This window comes from Nerophis lumbriciformis, linkage group LG02 (genome assembly GCF_033978685.3).
Source record: "Nerophis lumbriciformis linkage group LG02, RoL_Nlum_v2.1, whole genome shotgun sequence".
NCBI lineage: Eukaryota > Metazoa > Chordata > Actinopteri > Syngnathiformes > Syngnathidae > Nerophis > Nerophis lumbriciformis.
Window position 1 is genome coordinate 28,920,567 of NC_084549.2, and position 23,162 is coordinate 28,943,728.

Below are 23,162 nucleotides of genomic sequence, written 5' to 3' on the forward strand. Positions count from 1 at the left end.
CCGGACCGCATGGAGTGCCTGTATCTTTAAATACGCGGACATAGGCCCTGCAAGGACGCTACAATCAAGCGCACATGAGAGCTGCCACGGCGCATGCGCAATCCCGCATGTCATCTGCTGCAAGCTCTGCCGGCACCTCTGCTAGAAGCGCGCCAGGACACACCCCTGCTCGCTCTGCCCGCATCGCGGCCACGCGCCTGCAAGGCTGCAGGCAATCACCAATCGGCGCACCTGGGTCTGATGAAGACAGACAGCATTAAGACTAGCGGACCCGAAGATCCAGTGCCGGAACGTAGTTCACTCCTTGTAGTAAGCATACTTGCGTACTTGCTCTCTCTGTGCCTTCCCGGTGCCCGTGTCTTATGTCCTCTGTGTTTCCCGCAATGTTTCCCCTGATCGAGCTGTATGCTTCGACTTCCTTATGGATTCCGGACTGCCTCCCTCGATCCTCGACCCATGCTTGGACACGGACCTCGTTGCTTCTCTCCAGCATCCCAACCTCTTGCTTGCCCATGGACTGCCTTCTCGCCTTGCCCCTTTGGTCTGACGAAGGATTCATCCAACACGCACTTACAACAAACTCTGGTAACATTTACATTGTTAATTCTACTCATCGTCTTTCCCCATTCACTTTTAGTAGCATACACACCCTACCACTTCATCAGCATCGGGTTCAATAAACCTAATGAACTGATCTCTGCCGTTGTGTCGTCTCCTTCCCCCGTCGTAACAACAAGAGCAGTGTTGTGTGGGTGCCTTGATATGTGTGGCGTTTAATAGTGTTTGTTTTTTTAATGCACACATATTAAAAGTGCAATTTTAAAGTTGATGATGTGTATTTATTAGAAAAAACAGTGAATGTTAATGGCAAGCATTAAAATAGATGCTAATTTCAATGAGGGCTGCAACTATCGATTATTATAGTAATCCAGTAATTATCGATATTGTTTGATTAATCTAGTAATCAGATAAAACCCACTTTATAGCCTCAATGCGTATTTTAAGGAAAATTGTTTGAATAATAAGAAGAAAAAAATTCTGCTTGCCATAACCTTCAGTTTTTTTCTAATAAATGCACATCATCAACATTGAAATTGCACTTTTAACATGTGTGCATTAATAAAAAATTAAGATCACGACACTAACACACAAACACATACTTACTAAACCGCCCCATGTGTAATGTCTGTAGGATTGCATAAGCCCACCTGCTATTGTAATGTAATGACGCTCGGGTCGTTAACATTAGCCAATGTGCTAACACTTCTACAAGTGTCTGTGTCAGTATTATTAACTTACAATGGCATTCATTTTTGTAATGTTCCAGTTTCACAAATTTCCTCTGTAAACTCACCGAGACGTCACCGTGGAGTTATCGAGTCTGTTTAGCTGATTGGAGAGCTAGCTTCCACAGCTTGTGGGTCTGTGACGATGACTTCTGTTTTGTTTGAACCGCTGTTTAACTGCCATGTTACAGGCACCGTTTGGAAACAATTGAGGTATTAGTGTTGTCCCGATACCAATATTTTGGTACCGGTACCGGTACCAAAATTATTTCGATACTTTTCGGTACTTTTCTAAATAAAGGGCACCACAAAAATTGCATTATTGGCTTTATTTTAACAAAAAATCTTACGGTACATTAAACATATGTTTCTTATTGCAAGTTTGTCCTTAAATAAAATAGTGAACATACATGAAAACGTGTCTTTTATTAGTAAGTAAGCAAACAAAGGCTCCTAATTTAGCTGCTGACATATGCAGTAACATATTGTGTCATTTATCATTCTATTATTTTGTCAAAATTATGAAGGACAAGTGGTAGAAAATGATCTTTTCAGAGGTGGTATAATGCCGAATATGATTCATTAGTATCACGGTACTATACTAATACCGATATACTATACCGTACAACCCTATGAGGTATGTAAATAAACATTTACAAAATCTTTGTGTAAATAACTCATTTTGCAACATATATATCTGCGGCATATAGTTCGGTGCGGCTAACATGGAAACATTTTTCCCCCCTAAAATTTAGTGGGTGCGTCTAATACACCAGTGCGCTCTGTATTCCGAAAAATACGGTAATTGAAATAAAAATTCAAAATAAGACAGACTTGGAAACACTGCAGTAATGTGCGGCAGGGAGTGGCGCAATAGACTATGTCACTGTGTTCTGAAACTGGAAGCAAGAGCAGAGTAATTGGTTCCACGACTTGGCAAATACCAGCAGAGGACGCAATTATTCAGGACCAATTAGTTTGCGGCCTCAACAGGTTGCCCTAACTGACAAAGCAAATAAAGAAGCAGAGTTTAATATTAGGTCGTTTTCAAATGAAGTGGGAACACAATTTGCTGCTAAAATTGCAAGACATACACATATCAGAAATCCTATGTGACGTGATCACCAGAGAAGTTAACCCATCCATACTGCAGCTGTCAGTTTGTAGGGCGGCTGCTTAAGGGGTTGTTCATAAAATCGGTCGCCATTCGTCGCCATCGGTCTACAGCGGTGGTTTCAAACTCATTTTAAATTGGGGGCCACATGGAGAAAAATCTACTCCCAAATGGGCCGGACTGGTAAAATCACAGCACGATAACTTAAAAATAAAGACAACTTCAGATTGTTTTCTTTGTTTAAAAATAGAACAAGCACAAATTTATAAATCATAATGTTGTTGGGTTTTTTTTACACTTCGATGTTGCGGTTGATTTGTCGTTATTTATATTTTCTTCATTGGTGTTAATTTTCAATCTATCAAGATAAACATTTTGTTTTATCAAAATCAAATTACAGGATGTGATTTATGTAGTTTGATCATTTTCCTCGACTGGTGAAATAACATCATGTGGTTTATTTTGTACATACCATATTTTTCGGACTATAAGTCACAGTTTTTTCATAGTTTGGTGCGGCTTATATTCAGGAGCAACTTATGTGTGAAATTATTAACACATTACCGTAAAATATCAAATAATATTATTTAGCTCATTCACGTAAGAGACTAGACGTATACGATTTCATGGGATTTAGCGATTAGGAGTGACAGATTGTTTGGTAAACGTATAGCATTTTCTATATGTTATAGTTATTTGAATGACTCTTACCATAATATGTTAGGTTAACATCCCAGGCACGTTCTCAGTTGGTTATTTATGCCTCATATAACGTACACTTATTCAGCCTGTTGTTCACTATTCTTTATTTATTTTAAATTGCCTTTCAAATGGCTATTCTTGGTGTTGGGTTTTATCAAATAAATGTCCCCAAAAAATGCGACTTATACTCCAGTGCGACTTATATATGTTTTTTTCCTTCTTTATTATGCATTTTCGGCCTGTGCGACTTATACTCCGGAGCGACTTATACTCCGAAAAATTCGGTATGTAGCCTCATCTACAAAGATACAAATAATTGTTATTGCGACATCCAGTGGACACATTTAGAACAGCTGTTTCATTCATTCAAAAATTTCAGGTACATTTTAATACTTAGCAAACTCATGCCGCGGGCCGGATAAGTCCTGTTCGTGGGCCTGATACGGCCCTCGTGTCACACGTGTGACATCCCTGGTCTACAAACTAGATGACATAATGCAACATAATACATAACCATCACTGGCTGTCCACAGTTCTGACTACTAATTTAAAACCAGGAGCAAGTTAAAGCTGTGTTAGTCAGTCATGAAATAAAGCTGACCACAGTGATAAGCCAGTCACATTAGATATGGGCATTGGGATTGACACAAAAAGACCATAAAGTCGCACTTCTAACCACTTTCGTAAAAAGGGCAAGTGGATAAAATGTCATTTTCCACAGCAGCCGCATTCCTGTTCCACCACATTGGTTTGGGCATGCTACAACTCGGACTGCACGCACACTATATGACAGAGAGTGTAAATTCTTCCCCAGCTGATTTATGTGCAAGGTCTACTGTTGGAGAGGGTTGTGAGCGCGGCGAGGCAGACGAACAGCGCTCTTGGCCTCGTTCCTGCTGCTCAACTTTGATGTCGGGAGGCATTTAAATTGTGTCACCTAGCCAGCTCGACACCGTAGAGGAATCTGTCTCATAAAGGAGTGTTAAAAGGTTTCAAGCGAGGGCTGCCAAAAGGCCTGTATGGGGATAGCAACACTTGTTATGGTGACAGACTGAATCAGCAAATCTGTAAATTATAGATTCCGCATCAAGCTGTGGCCAAACGTTGGACATGCTAGGCCATGAATCCTACTATAAATATTCTGTCACACACGCGGCTGTGCTTCTTACCGTATTCCATTTGGGGTTTGCCTCTTTCTCCGGTACCTCCTCTCCGGTCCCAATCCACCGGCGGCCTCAAGAAGTTGCTGTCTTCGCCGTTATCTCCGTAGGACCGATCGTGCTCTGGCGCTTGATGAGTGGTGGAGGACGATGTGGAGGACGTGCGAGGCCACCAGTTTCTCCAGTTGGTAGAAGCCCAGTTGGGTTTGCTCTCCTTGCGGTGGCCTTTTTCTGGCTCGTGCGCTTCTAAACCATCCACGACCTCAATTGTCACCTTCCGTAAAAAGACGAAATACGGTTAAAACGATAATAGCACAGACTTTGAGTCATGCAGACTGTCTTTTGGGAAGGGTTAGAGAGGCTCAGGCTGGAAGTACTTTGGAAAGACACCAAACCATCCCTTTTGACTATGGATTCCATCTGAACAACTGTTGTTGTGATGGCAGAGGTTTGATTGATTGATTGAAACTTTTATTAGTAGATTGCACAGTACAATACATATTCCGTACAATTGACCACTAAATGGTAACACCCAAATAAGTTTTTCAACAAATATATACTATCAGCATAATACAGTCATCACACAAGTTAATCATCAGAGTATATACATTGAATTATTTACATTATTTACAATCCGGGGGGTGAGATGTGGAGGGGGTTAGGTTTGCTTGCTATCAGCACTTCAGTCATCAACAATTATATCATCTGAGAAATGGACATTGAAAGTCTGACTTCGTAGGATATGTACGGCGAGCAGTGAACATAGTGAGCTCAGAAAGCATAAGAACAAGTTTATACATTTGATTATTTACAATCCGGGGAGGTGGGATGTGGTGGTGGAGGGGGTTGGGCTAGGGTTGTAGTTGACTGGAGGTGTTCTTTTAGTGCGGTTTTGAAGGAGGATAGAGATGCACTTTCTTTTACACCTGTTGGGAGTGCATTCCATATTGATGTGACATTGAAGGAGAATGAGTTAAGACCTTTGTTAGATCGGAATCTGGGTTTAACGTGGTTTGTGGAGCTCCCCCTGTTGTTGTGGTTATGATTGTCATTTACGTTAAGGAAGTAGTTTGTGTGTGATCATGTTTTGTTTTAGTCATGTTCGGTTTTGTTTTTGGACTCTTTGTGCACTTTTGTTTGTTTTGTCACCATAGCAACCCATTAGTTTTCACCTGTCATGTCACGCACCTGTTTCACGTTTTGAGTCACGCACCTGTTTTCACTGATCATGTCACTGCTATTTAAGCCGGTCTGTTTCTGTTGTTCGTCCTGGTGATTGTATCCTTTCATACCATACTACTTCTGACACCCATGCTACCTCTGTTTGTTTCATGCTACCATAGTTCCATGCCAAGTACATTTTTGTCTATTGTTCATAGTTTCTGCCTTTGTGCAAGTTTTGGTTTCATTAGTCAAGTTTGTTCTCCGCCATTGTGCGCACCTTTTGTTTGGTTCTTTTTTTGTAGTTTGTTAGTGTTATAAATAAATCATGTACTTACATTCACGCCTTGCCCGCGCCAACTTTCCTTTGCATTCCAGGAAAACAAACTCCAAGGTCCACGTATTGACAGTAGTTTGACATGTACTTCGGTATCAGGGAGGTGTAGTGAATTTTATAGACTAGGCTCATTGCAAGTTGTTTTACTCTGTCCTCCACCCTGAGCCAGCCCACTTTGGAGAAGTGGGTAGGAGTGAGGTGTGATCTGGGGTGGAGGTCTAGAAGTAACCTGCCTAGCTTGTTCTGGGATGTTTGGAGTCTAGATTTGAGGGTTTTGGAGGTGCTGGGGTACCAGGTCTCTCTTCTTCGCATCTTAACAGCTGTCGTTTTGCGCCACAATAGAGCAAATCAATTCTTGTCTGGGCATGCCTCCTCCTGTTGAGGAGAAATACTTTGGATCCGCCATCAAGCGCTCAGGCTTGATCTGCCTTACGTCTGTGAGCATGAACTGATGATGAGAGGCGAAATGTCTTCCAAGACATTCTGAACTGTCCAGATGTGATTGATTCAATGCCCTGAGAATACAATGACCTGAAGAAATTAGAATATTTTACAAGCTTATTATGAAGACATTCTTGCACAATCTTTCTTATGATATCTCTCCTAAGGCCACTTCTACACTGAGCCGGCTAAGGTTATCCAGGGTAAATCCCACTTAACCATATCCTTGTCCACGCACACACACAATGCCGTCGTTTAAGACCCCCTCCCCCTCTGTCCGCCGGCGCAACGCGAATTAGTACGCATGCGCGGAAAATGCGCACGTCATAGTGTGCTGTTGGACCCTATTGCAGTTAATCACACTTGAGCCATCAAAAATTAATCAAATCTTTAATGGACATGTGAAAGTAAACAATGTGACAAAGAACATTTTACAACAATCAATCTAGGGATCTAGATATCTGGTCAGGACACTCCTCACTCTTTTGCCTTCACCTTCATTGTCCATTCCTTTTTTGGTGACTTAATATACTTTGGACCTAGACGTTGAGTCCGCGACATACATGGCGGACAATAACTGATACAGTCTGCTTTGCCAGTCCAAAAGCATTCGCTGTTTTACGTAGTCTTTCCTTGACGTCCAGGTAATACAAAGCACACGGTACCTTTTTTAATCACATCCACGGGAGCCCGCATTCTCGTTGTCTCTCCTTCGACAAATGGACAAAGTTTTTCGCTAAATAGCATCACAGCTGACCTGGACATTCGAAAGTTCTCTTTCCGTCTGAGAAGTGTTGTATCCGAAATAGCTGCAATCGCGCGTTTTCTTCTGTTAAGCTATTCATGTGTGATATTAATGAAGTAGTTGCCAGAAACAAGGGCATGTCTGGATGACTCGCCTCCATCTTTCCAGTGGTTAGGTCCGAGTTACTAAGGCAGTTGCTATGAAGCTGGCTGTGTCGCGTTCTTTCTGACGTCACTTCCTGTGAGGGGAGCGGTCTTTTATGGTTTCACTTCATCTCCGAACACAGTTTGTAAACGATCGATGAGTCCATACAAAGCTAAGAGCCGGAGATTCAAGAAATACACGGCGCACTTAACCTTGTAAAAAAATATCCCAGGAGGTGAACCTTAAACGATGGTTTAGTGTGGCTGAAACGACGCTTAGGCTAAATAATTATTTGTTTAAGTAGTTATCCGTCTTAATGTAGACAGGTCCTAAGGGTTTTACTGTTCATTTTTTCATTTAATTTTTTTTCATTTATATATTTATTTCAGGCAATGACATACAAAAATAATAAAAATAATAAAAAAAAAAAGTTGACAACACATAATAATATAAATTAATATCGTGCAAAAGGTAATGTACAAATGCTCTGTGTATGTAAAGCATGATTGTCTAGTTTTGCCTGAAAGGGAGTGTGAAGAAGTTAACTTATTATCAGGGTTTTACTGTTGAGAAGATACTCGCACTCGGCCATTCATACGGTGCACTCTCCTGGCCCTCTCTGGCCTGGGTTCACACAGAGCATTTGTACTTGGGCCTATTGCTTTTATTCTGCTGTATTACTGCAATTTCTCTGATTGTGTGGATTATGTCCTGTTCCAAATGTCTCTTATTACTTTTGTGCAAAATAAATTAACTAATTGGGAGAGAAGCCATCAAATTAATCGCACACAAATGCAGTCACGGAAGAGTGAACCAGGGATGGAACCATTCGGTTGACCTGACACGTGTGTTGTTTATCATACCATGAGCTTAAGTAACGAAATTTCGTTCTTATCTGTGCTATAAAGTTCAAATTTTAATGACAATAAAAAGGAAGTCTAAGTTTGTATTGCATGTTTAAAAAAAAAAATTTTTACTACTAAGTTTTCATATCTTACTCAAAAAATGTATTCCGTCTGCACACAATAATCTTGTACCTAAAGGTTCAACGATAAAGGACAAGTCTGTGGCTTTGTACACAGTAGGTCTGCTGAATGGGAGCACTTTGACAGACCTGCCAACTCCTCCGGATTCTCCTAAAGACTCCCGGATATTACCCTTGTCTACCAACATCTCGGATTTTGATGTTTTTGTGTGGATATAAAATATTTGCCTGGATGTTGAAAGGATGACAAGGAGGTAGTTGAACAACAATCACGTGGTTTTCCCTTCTGTTTATCCTACGCTCATACAATCACCAATCAGGACACATTCAATGACTCTCAAACAGGTCATTCGTGTTAAAAAAATGGCCGAGTGGAGTTTTAAAAAGATTATGTCTGTTAAAACACATTCACCAGCGCATGTTGTCCAGTCAGAAATAAACTACCACAGATGACTGGCACAAACCACCTTCTTCTGTTCATCAATATATTAATATATTAGATGTGTACCGTATTTTTCTGGCTATAAGTCGCAGTTTTTTTTCATAGTTTGGCCGGGGGTGCGACTTAAATGTATCAAAATCAAATTACAGGATGTTGTTTATGTAGTTTGATCATTTTCCTCGACTGGTGAAATAACATCATGTGGTTTATTTTGTACATACCGTATTTTTCGGACTATAAGTCGCAGTTTTTTCATAGTTTGGCCGGGGGTGCGACTTATACTCAGGAGCGACTTATGTGTGAAATTATTAACACATTACCGTAAAATATCAAATAATATTATTTATCTCATTCACGTAAGAGACTAGACGTATAAGATTTAATCGGATTTAGCGATTAGGAGTGACAGATTGTTTGGTAAACGTATAGCATGTTCTATATGTTATAGTTATTTGAATGACTCTTACCATAATATGCTAAGTTAACATACCAGGCACGTTCTCAGTTGGTTATTTATGCGTCATATAACGTACACTTATTCAGCCTGTTGTTCACTATTCTTTATTTATTTTAAATTGCCTTTCAAATGTCTATTCTTGGTGTTGGGTTTTATGAAATAAATTTCCCCCAAAAATGCGACTTACAGTATATATGTTTTTTCCTTCTTTATTATGCATTTTCGGTCGGTGCGACTTACACTCCGAAGCGACTTATACTCCGAAAAATACGGATGATGTTTGTACTATCTTTCAATCAGCGCACAAGAGTCGTCACACAGATGCTGCAATCCCCCCTGAGAGTCTCAACAGTCAGAATCTTACCCCAAATATTAATGAAGTCGTTGCCAAGTATCGAGCTTAGACAAAAGTGTAACTGTAACTATACATGACATAATTGATTTAAAAATGGTAATGATAGATTACTGAACCAAAAATCGTGACCACCAACTGGGATAAGTAGTTACTGACAGTGGTTTTCTGAAGTGTTCCTGAGTCCATGTGGTGATATCCTTTACACAGATGTCGGTTTTTGATGCAGTACCGCCTGAAAGATCGACGGTCACGGGCATTCAATGTTGGTTTTCAGCCTTGCTGCTTACGTGCAGTGATTTCTCCAGATTCTTTGAACCTTTTGATGATATTACGGACCGTAGATGGTGAAATCCCTAAATTCCTTGCAATAGCTGGTTGAGAAATGTTCTTAAACTGTTCGACAATTTGCTCACGCATTTGTTCACAAAGTGGTGACCCTCGCCCCATCCTTGTTTGTGAATGACTGAGCATTTCATGGAAGCTGCTTTTACACCCAATCATGGCACTCACCTGTTCCCAATTAGCCTGTTCACCTGTGGGATTTTCCAAATAAGTGTTTGATGAGCATTCCTCAACTTTCTCAGTATTTTTTTCCACTTGTGCCAGATTTTTTGAAACATGTTGCAGATCCGAACCATGGATTTTGTGAACCGTTCCAGCCATAGTACAATGCTTGATTGTTGGATCATTTTGAGTATTTGCATTTAATTAATATAGTGAAATGTGTCAGCTATTGTTAAGAATTTGAGGAGTGATCACATTACAGACAATATTTGACTGTTCATGTTTCTACCTACTTCTTCCAATTGTGCCATAAAGGGAGGGGGCACGAATCAGCACTCCCACAAGCCAAACATGCCGGATTGTAGTGGTGTGAAATGGACCCAAGCACAGTATGTCTGGCCTATAGTGTGAGTATGTCCTGAGTGAATGGGTCAACCGCGTGTAAAGAGGTGACACCTCCTCATACCCATGTCCCCCCTATCCCCGTTTGTCCAAACACATGTGCCTCCCAGATGAGTTGGGACCAGCACCCCTGCCCCTTAGGCACCCTCCCACCTCACGGGCTCTCTCCACCTAAACACAAAGTTCAAAGGGCTCCTCAGCCTCCTCCAGACCATGAAAGCCAGATGAATCCCAGGATCAAAGAACCCCTCCTCTTCCTCCCTCTTTTCTCCCACAGCCTCACGCCCTTGCTCAATTGGTGGCTCCTCTTTCCCCGCACATCTTGAGATGTTAATACACTTTGATCGTCCTCGGATTTAGCGGGCGATGATTTTAGAAATGGAGGCGACCCCCTTGCTAGATTAAAACAGGAGAACAATTTAAATATAGCAGTGGTTACCCGGCCATCTGCACCCCGGAGGAACTTAGGGATGAGAGCTCGCCGCAAATTTACATAAGCTGCCAGCTGTATTCCTGCATGTGGTTGAGCAGTCGGGCATTGCTGGCAAGTGTCTGCCTTTCAGTTGTCATTATGATGGATACGAGACCTCAGAGGCTACCCCGACATCCCCAGGAAGTGGGATAAAGGGGGTTAGTGATGTGCACCAAAGTATTTGCCATCTTCCTGCTCACTCTTCCTGCCCTGATTGCTTGAGTAGCCATGTCTTACGAGTCAGTGAAAGCATGAAAGCAGCGGGGCAGGTGCACAGTCACACATGATCACCTGTATGTTGGGATTCTGCCCATTGATATCAGCTTTGGAGAGGTCGGGGAAATTGTGCAGGTCCAGCAGGAAAGCTCCGGGCCCATCCTTGTGGACGTTACTGGCTGTGCCTTGCGTCCACGGGAGAGCAGCGGACCGGTGGGCGAACCGACGCTCTGGACTGGACCGCCATGATCCGTCAGGAGTCAGTTGGCCCGACGAGCTGCTTTTTGCATGGATGATGTTCTGCTGAAGGGGGGAGGGAGGAAAACATTATTTTATTGCTGGTTTGTGAAGCCCTGATACAAGACATTTTTACTATCCGTTTAATGTCAGGTGTGAATGAAAAAAACAATCCCCCAGTATGTGACTTGGCATCTGCACGTCTCAAGTTGACAAAACGCTCATTACTTCTGCCATAAATCTTCGAGCTCCAGATAGAAGGAGCCAGAAATAGTAGTCGGCTTTCGCCAAAACATAATCTGTCTAAATCATCATCGTCTGTTGGACTGTGCAGTTATGCTTTGACAAAGTAATATGGCGTGCACATACTCTATGTATATAGCACACGCTGAGGCTGGCTGGAAGACCAACTGTGTGAAACTGATAGTTTTCCATTACTAAGTCTACACAGAGAACCCAAAGTAAACATGCAAAATCATTACTTGGGTTTCTTGCGGCCAAAGGAACATTTGGTTTCTCTGACAAAAGGTACTGAGAGTGTATGGATCTTCTGTCAGGTATACATGCAAGAAACAATCGCTCCTTAATTGGCCATACAGCTCTACAAAGTCAGCAATCACTGGGCGGGAGAAACTACCAACAAAGAAATCACCACTCATCATGTTTTCTTTGTTCATGCTCCATTTCTTCCACCCCACTGTTTTTGTGGCCTGAGAACATAGCAGCAGTGTGCTGTACGGTTGCGCCGGTCAGTCACAGACAAAGTGTCAGCCCAACCGCATTGTGGGCTCCATAATAGCCCCCCGGTGGAGCTGTTTGTGTCCGACCAAGGTGCACTCTGGGCTAGTGTAGGCACTTCTAAATGGAGCTGCACAGCATGGATGGAAGGGTTATAAATGTAGCTTTAATTCAAGCGCAAAGGGAACAGTGGCTGCACAGAAACGGTTTGAGTCCATTAAGCATATTTAACTTTATTCTGCAAATAAAAGTAATGATTTAAAATAATTTAAAATATTATATACTTTTTAGTGTCTTTTTCCCCCTGACAGTCGCCCCAAAATCTAAAGAAAAAGAAAAGGAATAACAGTCATTTTGTAAATTATTGGAAATTGCGTGGTAAAATGGATGGCCTCTTTCTGACTGTGGTTCAGCCATTTGTGCGTAACTGTGCCAGTTTGCACATACATTCCATACTTGATAAATATAGAGACAAAACAGTCTTGGAAAATCACATTGCGTGTGGTAAATGATTACATTTGCATCTTCTACTACTACTATTCTGGTCGTTTTATTAATCAGCGAATACAACATTTTGCATATGAATGAAGACAAACACGCTAAATGGACTGCCATCTCTATTTTGCTCATTTAAAAGATGCAATACTTGATACACAAGCTTAGTACATTATCTTTGCGTGCACTATCAAGTTTGTATGCCTTTTAGTAAACACAAACTTTTAGTAGATCAGGCTGTTGATGTTTTGTTGTTAAATCAGTTAAACATATGGTAACACTTTAGTATGGGGAACATATTCACCATTAATTAGTTGCTTATTAAAGTAACAAAGACTTAATTTAGAGTTATTTGGACACTAGGGGAACATATAAGGGTTAGGGTTAGGGTTACTAATAAGCAATAATTCTGAGGTTATTGAGGGAAGACTCTTCAATGTTAATGGCTTACTGGTTATATAATAAGGCCATGAAGAATAAGGCATTAGTAAGTACTTAATAATGACTAATTAAGAGCCAATATGTTACTAATTTGCATGTTAATAAGCAAGTAATTAATGGTGAATATGTGTTCCCCATACTAAAGTGTTACCAAAAATATATTTATAGAAAAATACACATTCTTGAAATATTTACCGACTGACAAACTCTACGGTCAACAAAATATCAATCATTTAGTCGTCCTCCCTGAATTTCCTAAGATTGGGCCTGCACGGGCCTATAGAAAGTTAAATTAAAAATGAATTGAACTTTTCTAAGCTTTTGGTAATCATGACAATATTTAAATCTGGTGCTTTTTCAAACATGAGCAGACTCCTGCTGCAACATGTGCCATTTTATCGAAATAACACAGAACAGACCATCGCATCATGAAACCCAACAAGAGTGTTTGTGGGCGATTTAGTCCTCCATTCTCCAGTGTAATCTGATCCAGACGAGTATTGTGTTGAGTCACATACTGCGTAACATGTGGTCTACAGATGACCTAATCCTAACTCACAATTAGATGACCTCATATTCAACATTCAAATATTCTCATACATTTCATCGCAACAGCCATGTTTCTTCGTAGTGTATCTCCAATACCATAATTCAATGTGGTTTATGCATGTCAACTATTTTACAGACAGTAAACTGGCTCTTTGGATGGACCGCTAATAGCAACAGTGAAACAAAAAAATAATGGTCTCATCTTGAGTCAACCAGCTTGACAGTGTCAACATTCCCATTAGAACATTCATAGTACATTCACTGTTGCTTTCAGTTGTCAATCAAGATTTTGTGCTATTGGACATTTTCCATTTCAAAGTTTATCCTGTGGAGACGTTTAAATTTAATTATATTCAAAGCTAAACATGACATAAAAGTCCTTAAGTTTTTGAAGGCCATCCAATATATTTTATTCACATACTTTAACTACATTTAATGAAATGATGAGTGTTTATTTTATTTATTATTTTCATTTTATTTTATTTGAGTATTAATGGTTGCAATTATATTTGTATTCTGTAAATATATACTGGTACTCAACATACTATGTTGTATACTATATACTAATTTAATTGTGTTAAATAAGGTCAACATGTATTCTGTTGATAAATAATCAGATTATTAAATCTTAATGGGGCAGGACATACCGTATTTTTCAGAGTATAAGTCGCACCGGAGTATAAGTCGCACCTGCCGAAAATGCATAATAAAGAAGGAAAGAAACATATAGAAGTCGCACTTTTTGGGCTAAGTCGCATCTTTGGGGGAAATTTATTTGATAAAACCCAACACCAAGAATAGACATTTGAAAGGCAATTTAAAATAAATAAAGAATAGTGAACAACAGGCTGAAAAAGTGTACGTTATATGACACATAAATAACCAACTGAGAACGTGCCTGGTATGTTAACGTAACATATTATGGTAAGAGTCATTCAAATAACTATAACATATAGAACATGCTATACGTTTACCAAACAATCTGTCACTCCTAATCGCTAAATCCCATGAAATCTTATACGTCTAGTCTCTTACGTGAATGAGCTAAATAATATTATTTGATATTTTACGGTAATGTGTTAATAATTTCACACATAATCGCACCCCCGGCCAAACTATGAAAAAAACTGCGACTTATAGTCCGAAAAATACGGTAAGTGTTTGCTTCTTCCTGCTACTTTTCGGACACATATGTTATTTTTATTTTATTTACATTTTTAAAATTGCATAGGTGGAGAGTACGTTTGATTGTTGTGATCGAAATAAAGGATAAAGTAAAAAAAAAATTGATATTTTGGATTCTTTTTTTTCTTTTTCTTTTTTTTACGTTTTTTTGCGCAAAATTCTCAAATGTCAATGCTAAACAAAAATATCAAAACTACTGTTTTTTTTCCCCCTTTTGAAGGCATTTTGTTTAGATTATGTCACAGGTTCATGTGAGTAAAATAACTTATTATGCAAATGTATACTAATTTGATGAAAAGGTATTTAAAGGGTAAAAAAAAAATAAATAAACATTACTGTACTGTTTGGTAATTTAGGGCTAACGTTGATTGAAAGATTTGATCAAATAAAGTTAAAAAAAAAGAAATCAAACATTTTTTCATGCCCTTTGAAAAATGAAGGACTTTTATGTCCTGTTTGGATTTGGGGTATTGTGGAATAACTGCCAGTGTATCATACACCTGTGAAAGAATTGGATGTTGAAATGTTATGATATAGCATGAAAAAAAACTATTTGGAATCATGTATAATGGAGTAACACAACATAAATTATAGCCAAATTACAGCAACAATTTACTGAAAGTCCAAAAAAGTCAGCCTTTGTCCTCGGAGGCAAAAAGGTGCATTTTATTTACATGTCTGCGATGAGGTGGCAACTTTTTAAGTGCTCCCTGTGACTAAGTCCTGTACATTTCCTTCTAGAAATAACAATTTTATTAACAAATAATTTGTATTCATTATAAAATATTTTCTTCCTCTGATATTTTGTAATAATTGGGAAAAAACGTCACTATTGGGGACATTTCCAAATGGCTTATTCGGAGTAAGTATGAAGGAGGGCAATAAAACATACTAAAAAAACTAAAAAGAAGGTCAATATTTTTCACAATTAACAATTACATTAAATAAAAATAGCTTGTTGGGCCGAGAAAAAAGTTTGACGTTCAGGATTGTCAGTCACGACTGTCTTGCGCACACGTACACACAGGGAGTGCGTGCACATACCCAAAAGCAGTCCCAGAGAAGCAACTAATGATTTGCAGTCTTGTTGTTGTTACGATAAAATAATATAATGATAGCTAAGGTTAGTAGCTAAACTTTGTCAAATCGAGCAAACAAAGCTAATGCATGTGTTACGTGGGCCGTAGTTTAGATGCTCAAAGCCACAAGAGGGTGGGATATAATGCTTACAACACTTTAGACGGTTGATTGATTGATTGAAACTTTTATTACTAGATTGCACAGTGAAGTACATATTCTGTACAATTGACCATTAAATGGTAACACCCGAATAAGTTTTTCAGTCGGGGTCCACTTAAATTGATACATTAGCAACCTCTATTCAGCTATGTAAAGGTTTAAACAGTCTAATGTGTGTGAAACATGTCATCAGCATTGCTGATTCTGATATCATCGTAATATCACAAAATGTATTGCAAATGTTGCCCTAATACTTTTGATAGGTTACAACCAGAAAATACAAGGAAATAAAAAAATAAACAAAAATATGTACACAGCCCTGTTGTAGTATGGTCGGGTGTATGGAGATTCAAATGTGATTAAATTTGGTAAATAAACCTTTAAATAATTACTTTGTTTCATTATTAATTAAAATTGGAATTAAGTACATAAATGTTATTAAATGTGTCATTAGTATTTAATATGAAATTATATATCTACTTAACAATTTAATTACTTACCAAATGTATTAAATATTACTTTATGTAATTAATATTATGCAATTAATTACTTCAACTATTCATTTCACAATTTAAATAATTGTTTCATGTTTTAGTTATTTATTTCATGATTTATTTATTTGCCATTTATTTCACTATGTGATTATTTCACAATTTAATTAATTGTGTATTTATCTAATTCAAGAAGCTGCGTGGCAGCATTTCATGAATTGATTTTATCCGTCAAACTTAACCGTCAATTGGTTACTCTGCGCTTCCACTTGTGTGGAACCCTTCTACTGGAGAAGCGGAGGAGTACTGGTCGATATCTTAACTCGAATAACTTTAATACATTCCTCTATTTTAATGGGTCAGCAGGTCTTGCTTCCACATCAATACAGTTGTGACGGTGGTAACGTGGTCAACATGACGTCATCATATCATTTGCTTAACAGTCGATGATGCATGTATTTTCTTTTAAAAAGAGTAAAAAAATGTACCTGCCGTATTTTCCGGACTATAAAGCACACTTAAAATCATTTTTTTCCCTCAAAACTCGACAGTGCGCCTTAAAACCTGGTGTGCCTAAGGTAAGGAATACGTTTGGCTGAGCTTACCCACCTCGAAGCTATTTTATTTGGTACATGGTGTAATGATAAGTGTGACCAGTAGATGGCAGTCAAACATAAGAGATAAGTGTAGGCTGCACTATGATGGCAATATGTCTCAAGTAAACACCAAGATTTTAAATGTTCCATTGAAAATATAGAATATTACACACAGCGCTCAATGAAGCCACATTGTCGGCACATTGCACATACCAGTATTATTATGGCGTATGTATAAGGTAAGACATATTATATGGCGTTTTGTTTCGCAATGTTATGCAAAAGCAACTTTTCTTACCTTTTGGTACCTGCTGATCTGTATAAGTCCTGAAAAATTGCGCCCTTCTGCCTTTGTAGTCCGCGCCAACACCGTGGTTGATAAGCTTCTTCTTTTTCTCTATCTTCTTGTCATGGGACATTCATCCTCCGCTGTTGCCATTTGTAATATAAAGTAGTGTAAAGTTCTCACTGATATCTGTCAGTAAACTCGCCATGAAAGCGCTAAAACATACCGGTATAGTGAGTTTACATTATTCACCCAAGGATCTTTAGTTATTAGAGAGTTGCGGTCGGACATTTTTTCACGGGACACGTTTCTTGTGTTGTTGTTTCCGGATGAGGAGATGCTGCTCCGATATTGATTTAAGTAAAGTCTGAATATCATTAAAACAGTTAGCTCCATCTTTTGACACTTCTTCCACGCCCGTCCTTGCATGCTACACCGCTACAACAAAGATGACGGGGAGAAGACGCTGCCGAAGGTGAGCCACGTAAATAAGACCGCCCACAAAACAGAGCATCCTGAAGCGATTGTCAGAAAGCGGCTTGAAGATGATCTGTAAAACATAATATATGCAACATTTTGACCAAAAAAAACACCATTACATATTGTGTAGACCACAAGGAAGTGTTTTCAATTTAAAAAAAATAAAAATAATAATATGACTCCTTTAATCCGGTGTGCCTAATATATGAAAAAAGATCAACAATAGACTATTCATCGGCAGTGCGCCTTATGCCCTATGGTCCGGAAAACACGGTACATTTAAAAACAAGTCTGGGTTATTAGTAATGAGTATTCACATATTTTTTTCTTTTATCATATGCTCTATCTTTTTAAATGTTATTATTGTACAATGTAAGAAGAGGCCGTATACCAGTGGCGGTTGCTGGTCTTTCAAGTAGGGGAAACTAATATTCGGCTACTCTCTAAACATTAGTACAGTCTGTACTTAAAAGATATAAAGCTGCATACAAAGAAAACATTAATACAAATTCTCCATTTCAACAGGAATAAAAATGAAAAAGGCTATGGGGGTGTTATATATTTCAAGGTCGCTCATTTTGCTGTCAGACCAATCATCCAATGATGCAAAAGCCCGGCGTCCAGACCAGTCGAGGCCACGCAAACTTTCATTACATTTTCAGAGACGCGCCAGCCTCCGTGGGCGGGACAAGGCAGAGCATTTATCCAATGATTGTCTAGTTACCCTGCAGAGGAACAACCCACGCTATGCTCCGAATAAATTAGAAAAAATCGAGTCAGCTGTCACGAGAGTAGATGATTCGGAACAAAAGTTGAATGCATTCGCGCCTGTATTTAGTCAATGAAAAGTAAACACAAAAGTAAATATTTTACCACTTTTTGGGGGGAGAATCAGAATCAGAATAGTTTTTATTGCCGTTGTTGAATTTTACTTGGTACAACTGCGATGAGGTGGCGACTTGTCCAGGGTGTACCCCGCCTTCCGCCCGATTGTAGCTGAGATAGGCTCCAGCGCCCCCCGCGACCCCAAAGGGAATAAGCGGTAGAAAATGGATGGATGGACAACCGTGCAACATAAAACACATATAACACAGAATAGAATAACATGAGCTGTGACTGAGCTATCAGATCTTGTTATTGTTCATGTGGTCCCAACCCCATTGATAAAGCAAGAAATTCCACTAATCAACCCTGATAAGGCCCACCTGTGAAGTGAAAACCATCTCAGGTGACTACCTCTTGAGAGAATGCCAAGAGTGTGCAAAGCAGTAATCAGAGCAAAGGGTAGCTATTTTGAAGAGACTAGAATATAAAACATGTTTTCAGTTATTTCACCTTTTTTTGTAAAGTACATAACTCCACATGTTCATAGTTTTGATGCCTTCAGTAACAATCTACAATGTAAATAGTCATGAAAATAAAGAAAACGCATTGAATGAGAAGGTGTGTCCAAACTTTATGTATACATATGTATATATGTGTATGTGTGTGTATAATATATAAAACTCCTGAAAAAAGGACAAGTATATCCTCCATAGCCGTCACTTTTTGGAAATACTTCCAGGCTTCAGACCAAAGCAACCATTGGACTAGTTTCCAGTTAGCCCCGCCCACTGACTTTGACGGGCGAGTTTGTCAGAATAAATAATCTCATGAAATGCTGACACAAAAGTTTATAAAATAAATAAATACGTACCTAATTAAATAAATAATGAAGTAATTGATTAAATTGTGAAATAACTAAATACATTGTGAAATAATGACATAAATAATTGAATAAATATGAAACACACATTCATTAACACAGTTATGTATTTAATTCCACTTCTAATTGATAATGGCACATATAAGTAATTATTTAATGATGTATTTTTTTTATTTGATTTTGTCCCATTTGACCCTCTTGGTGGGAGAATCCTGCTTTCAGGAAAACATTTGACTAAGATGCCATGTACCCTAAAAGCATATAATAAATACAAGAAGGATCCCCCATACTAGTTATTCAGCAAACTTGCAACCATTTTTTCCAGTAGATTGAGGGAGATATTTGTCAAAACTAGACATTTTTATGGGCTTGCAATTTTTCACCATTCGCAAGTGGTCTCGGAATGTAACCCCCGCATATTTACTGTATTTATAAATATAATTGGCAAAATAATCAAAACATCAGTCGAGTCTTTATAGTTTATAAAACAAAATCTGTAACTGATTTTGCACATCCTCTTTGACTTACTACTAAGATATATTTGTGCTTAATGACTTGCTTGTATTTCATCTTAAAACGATGCGGAGCCAAGTATTGCATCATTCTTGCCTTATCCTTTAGCTGGAGTGACTTCTCTTGTACAAACCCCGTTTCCATATGAGTTGGGAAATTGTGTTAGATTTAAATATAAACGGAATACAATGATTTGCAAATCCTTTTCAACCCATATTCAATTGAATGCACTACAAAGACAAGATATTTGATGTTCAAACTGATAAACTTTTCTTTTTGCAAAAAATAATTAACTTAGAATTTCATGGCTGCAACACGTGCCAAAGTAGTTGGGAAAGGGCATGTTCACCACTGTGTTACATGGCCTTTCCTTTTAACAACACTCAGTAAACGTTTGGGAACCGAGAAGACACATTTTTTAAGCTTCTCAGGTGGAATTCTTTCCCATTCTTGCTTGATGTACAGCTTAAGTTGTTCAACAGTCCGGGGATCTCCGTTGTGGTATTTTAGGCTTCATAATGCGCCACACATTTTCAATGGGAGACAGGTCTGGACTACAGGCAGGCCAGTCTAGTACCCGCACTCTTTTACTATGAAGCCACGTTGATGTAACACGTGGCTTGGCATTGTCTTGCTGAAATAAGCAGGGGCGTCCATGGTAACGTTGCTTGGATGGCAACATATGTTGCTCCAAAACCTGTATGTACCTTTCAGCATTAATGGCGCCTTCACAGATGTGTAAGTTACCCATGTCTTGGGCACTAATACACCCCCATACCATCACGCTTTTCAACTTTGCGCCTATAACAATCCGGATGGTTCTTTTTCTCTTTGGTCCGGAGGACACGACGTCCACAGTTTCCAAAAACAATTTGAAATGTGGACTCGTCAGACCACAGAACACTTTTCCACTTTGTATCAGTCCATCTTAGATGAGCTCAGGCCTAGCGAAGCCGACGGCATTTCTGGGTGTTGTTGATAAACGGTTTTCGCCTTGCATAGGAGAGTTTTAACTCTCACTTACAGATGTAGCGACCAACTGCAGTTACTGACAGTGGGTTTCTGAAGTGTTCCTAAGCCCATGTGGTGATATCTTTTACACACTGATGTGGCTTGTTGATGCATTACAGCCTGAGGGATTGAAGGTCACGGGCTTAGCTGCTTACGTGAAGTGATTTCTCCAGATTCTCTGAACCCTTTGATGATATTACGGACCGTAGATGGTGAAATCCCTAAATTCCTTGCAATAACTGGTTGAGAAAGGTTTTTCTTAAACTGTTCAACAATTTGCTCACGCATTTGTTGACAAAGTGGTGACCATCGCCCCATTCTTGTTTGTGAATGACTGAGCATTTCATGGAATCTACTTTTATACCCAATCATGGCACCCACCTGTTCCCAATTTGCCTGCACAACTGTGGGATGTTCCAAATAAGTGTTTGATGAGCATTCCTCAACTTTATCAGTATTTATTGCCACCTTTCCCAACTTCTTTGTCACGTGTTGCTGGCATCAAATTTTAAAGTTAATGATTATTTGCAAAAAAAAAAGGTCTATCAGTTTGAACATCAAATATGTTGTATTTGTAACATATTCAACTGAATATGGGTTGAAAATTATTCGCAAATCATTGTATTCCGTTTATATTTACATCTAACACAATTTCCCAACTCATATGGAAACGGGGTTTGTATTTTGTGAACATGTTATATGCAAAAATCACTGTTGTAAAAACAGAAATAACTTTCACAGCACCAAATATATATTTAAAAACAATATTACTTAACAATTAAATTGAATTGGAATAGGCCAGGTTTCAGCAACCCGCGGCTCTCGAGCCGCATTCGGTTCTTTAGTGCTTCCCTAGTGGCTCCCTGGAGCATTTTTAAAAAAAGGATTGAAAATGGAAAAAGATGGGGGGAAAATATTTTTTTTCTTTTAGTATGTTTTATATTTGACGACCAACATGACACAAACATTCCCATTGTGTGTATGCTTCACTGATGAGAGTATTTGGTGTTTTGTCCTACTAATTCCGGCGGTTCTTAAACTCATCATAGCGTGGACTGTGACGCAACAGTTTGTTTACATGAAAAATCTTTCACTCCTTATTTGTCTCATTTTGTCCACCAAACATTTTATGCTGTGCGTGAATGCACAAAGGTGCGCTTGGTTGATGTTATTGACTTGTTGGAGAGCTAATCAGGCATATTTGGTCAGTGCATGACTGCAAGCTAATCAATGCTAACATGCTATTTAGGCTAGCTGTATGTACATATTGAATCATTATGCCTCATTTGTAGGTATATTTGAGCTCATTTAATATCCTTTACTTTTATCTTCTTTGTATATAATTTAGTTTTGCATGTCACATGACACATTATTTGTATGTAATATTGGCTGCATTTAGGGCTGAAACTAACGATTAATTTGATAATCGATTAATCTGTCGATTATTACTTCGATTAATCGATTAATAATCGAATAAAAGAGACAAACTACATTTCTATCCTTTCCAGTATTTTATTGGGGGGAAAAACAGCATACTGGCACCATACTTATTTTGATTATTGTTTCTCAGCTGTTTATACATGTTGCAGTTTATAAATAAAGGTTTATTAAAAAAAATAAAATAAAATAAAATAAAATAAAATAAAAATAAATAAATAAAAAAATAAATTGCCTCTGCGCATGCGCATGGCATAAATCCAAAGATCGATGACTAAATTAATCGCCAACTAATTTTATAATCGATTTTAATCGATTAGTTGTTGCAGCCCTAGCTGCATTTCAGATAGTTGTTTGTGTGCCATGTTGTTCCAGACCACAGCAAACATTACCTAGCTTGCCAAAGATTGTAACAAATCTATTAAGAGAAGACAGCCTGCCGTTTCCTTTAACTTGGACACACACATCTATACCTTTGGCCATTAAAAGCCAGTCATTTCCAGGAGTAATCTCACCTTCTGAGTAGCCTCTGATTTACTAATGGTTTCCAATGTTGTAAAAATGTGTAGAATAAATATTACATTTCAACATTTCTGTCAACGAAGATTTGCTTCAGCCTCTGACACATTGTCATTTTGATAGTAGGCTATTATAGCTAATATAGACTCTTACATCATGTGTTGCCTTCATTATAACACTTATATACGGCTTTTCACTTTTTGCGGATCCAGACAGATTTGTTTTTTGTATTTTTGGTCCAATATGGCTCAGTTTAAGGTTTTGGGTTGCCGGATCCTGTAATAGGTTATGGACAGGTGTAATTTCCATTTTTAATT

The 23,162-nt window shown here is 38.6% G+C and overlaps 1 protein-coding gene across 2 annotated transcripts in view; it reads right to left on the reverse strand.

The window, feature by feature from the left end:
* Positions 1-23,162, reverse strand: part of ism1 (isthmin 1) — a 57,964-nt gene that overhangs the window by 7,431 nt on the left and 27,371 nt on the right. Inside the window, exons 2-3 of one of the 2 annotated variants that reach the window (XM_061960291.1) lie at positions 10,999-11,223; positions 4,272-4,536 (exon numbers count right to left, since the gene is read on the reverse strand). In XM_061960291.1, the coding sequence (XP_061816275.1) occupies positions 4,272-4,536; positions 10,999-11,223 (490 nt within the window). Of the gene's footprint in view, positions 1-4,271; positions 4,537-10,998; positions 11,227-23,162 lie in introns of both variants that reach the window. The other variant, XM_061960280.1, reaches the window with a different exon arrangement.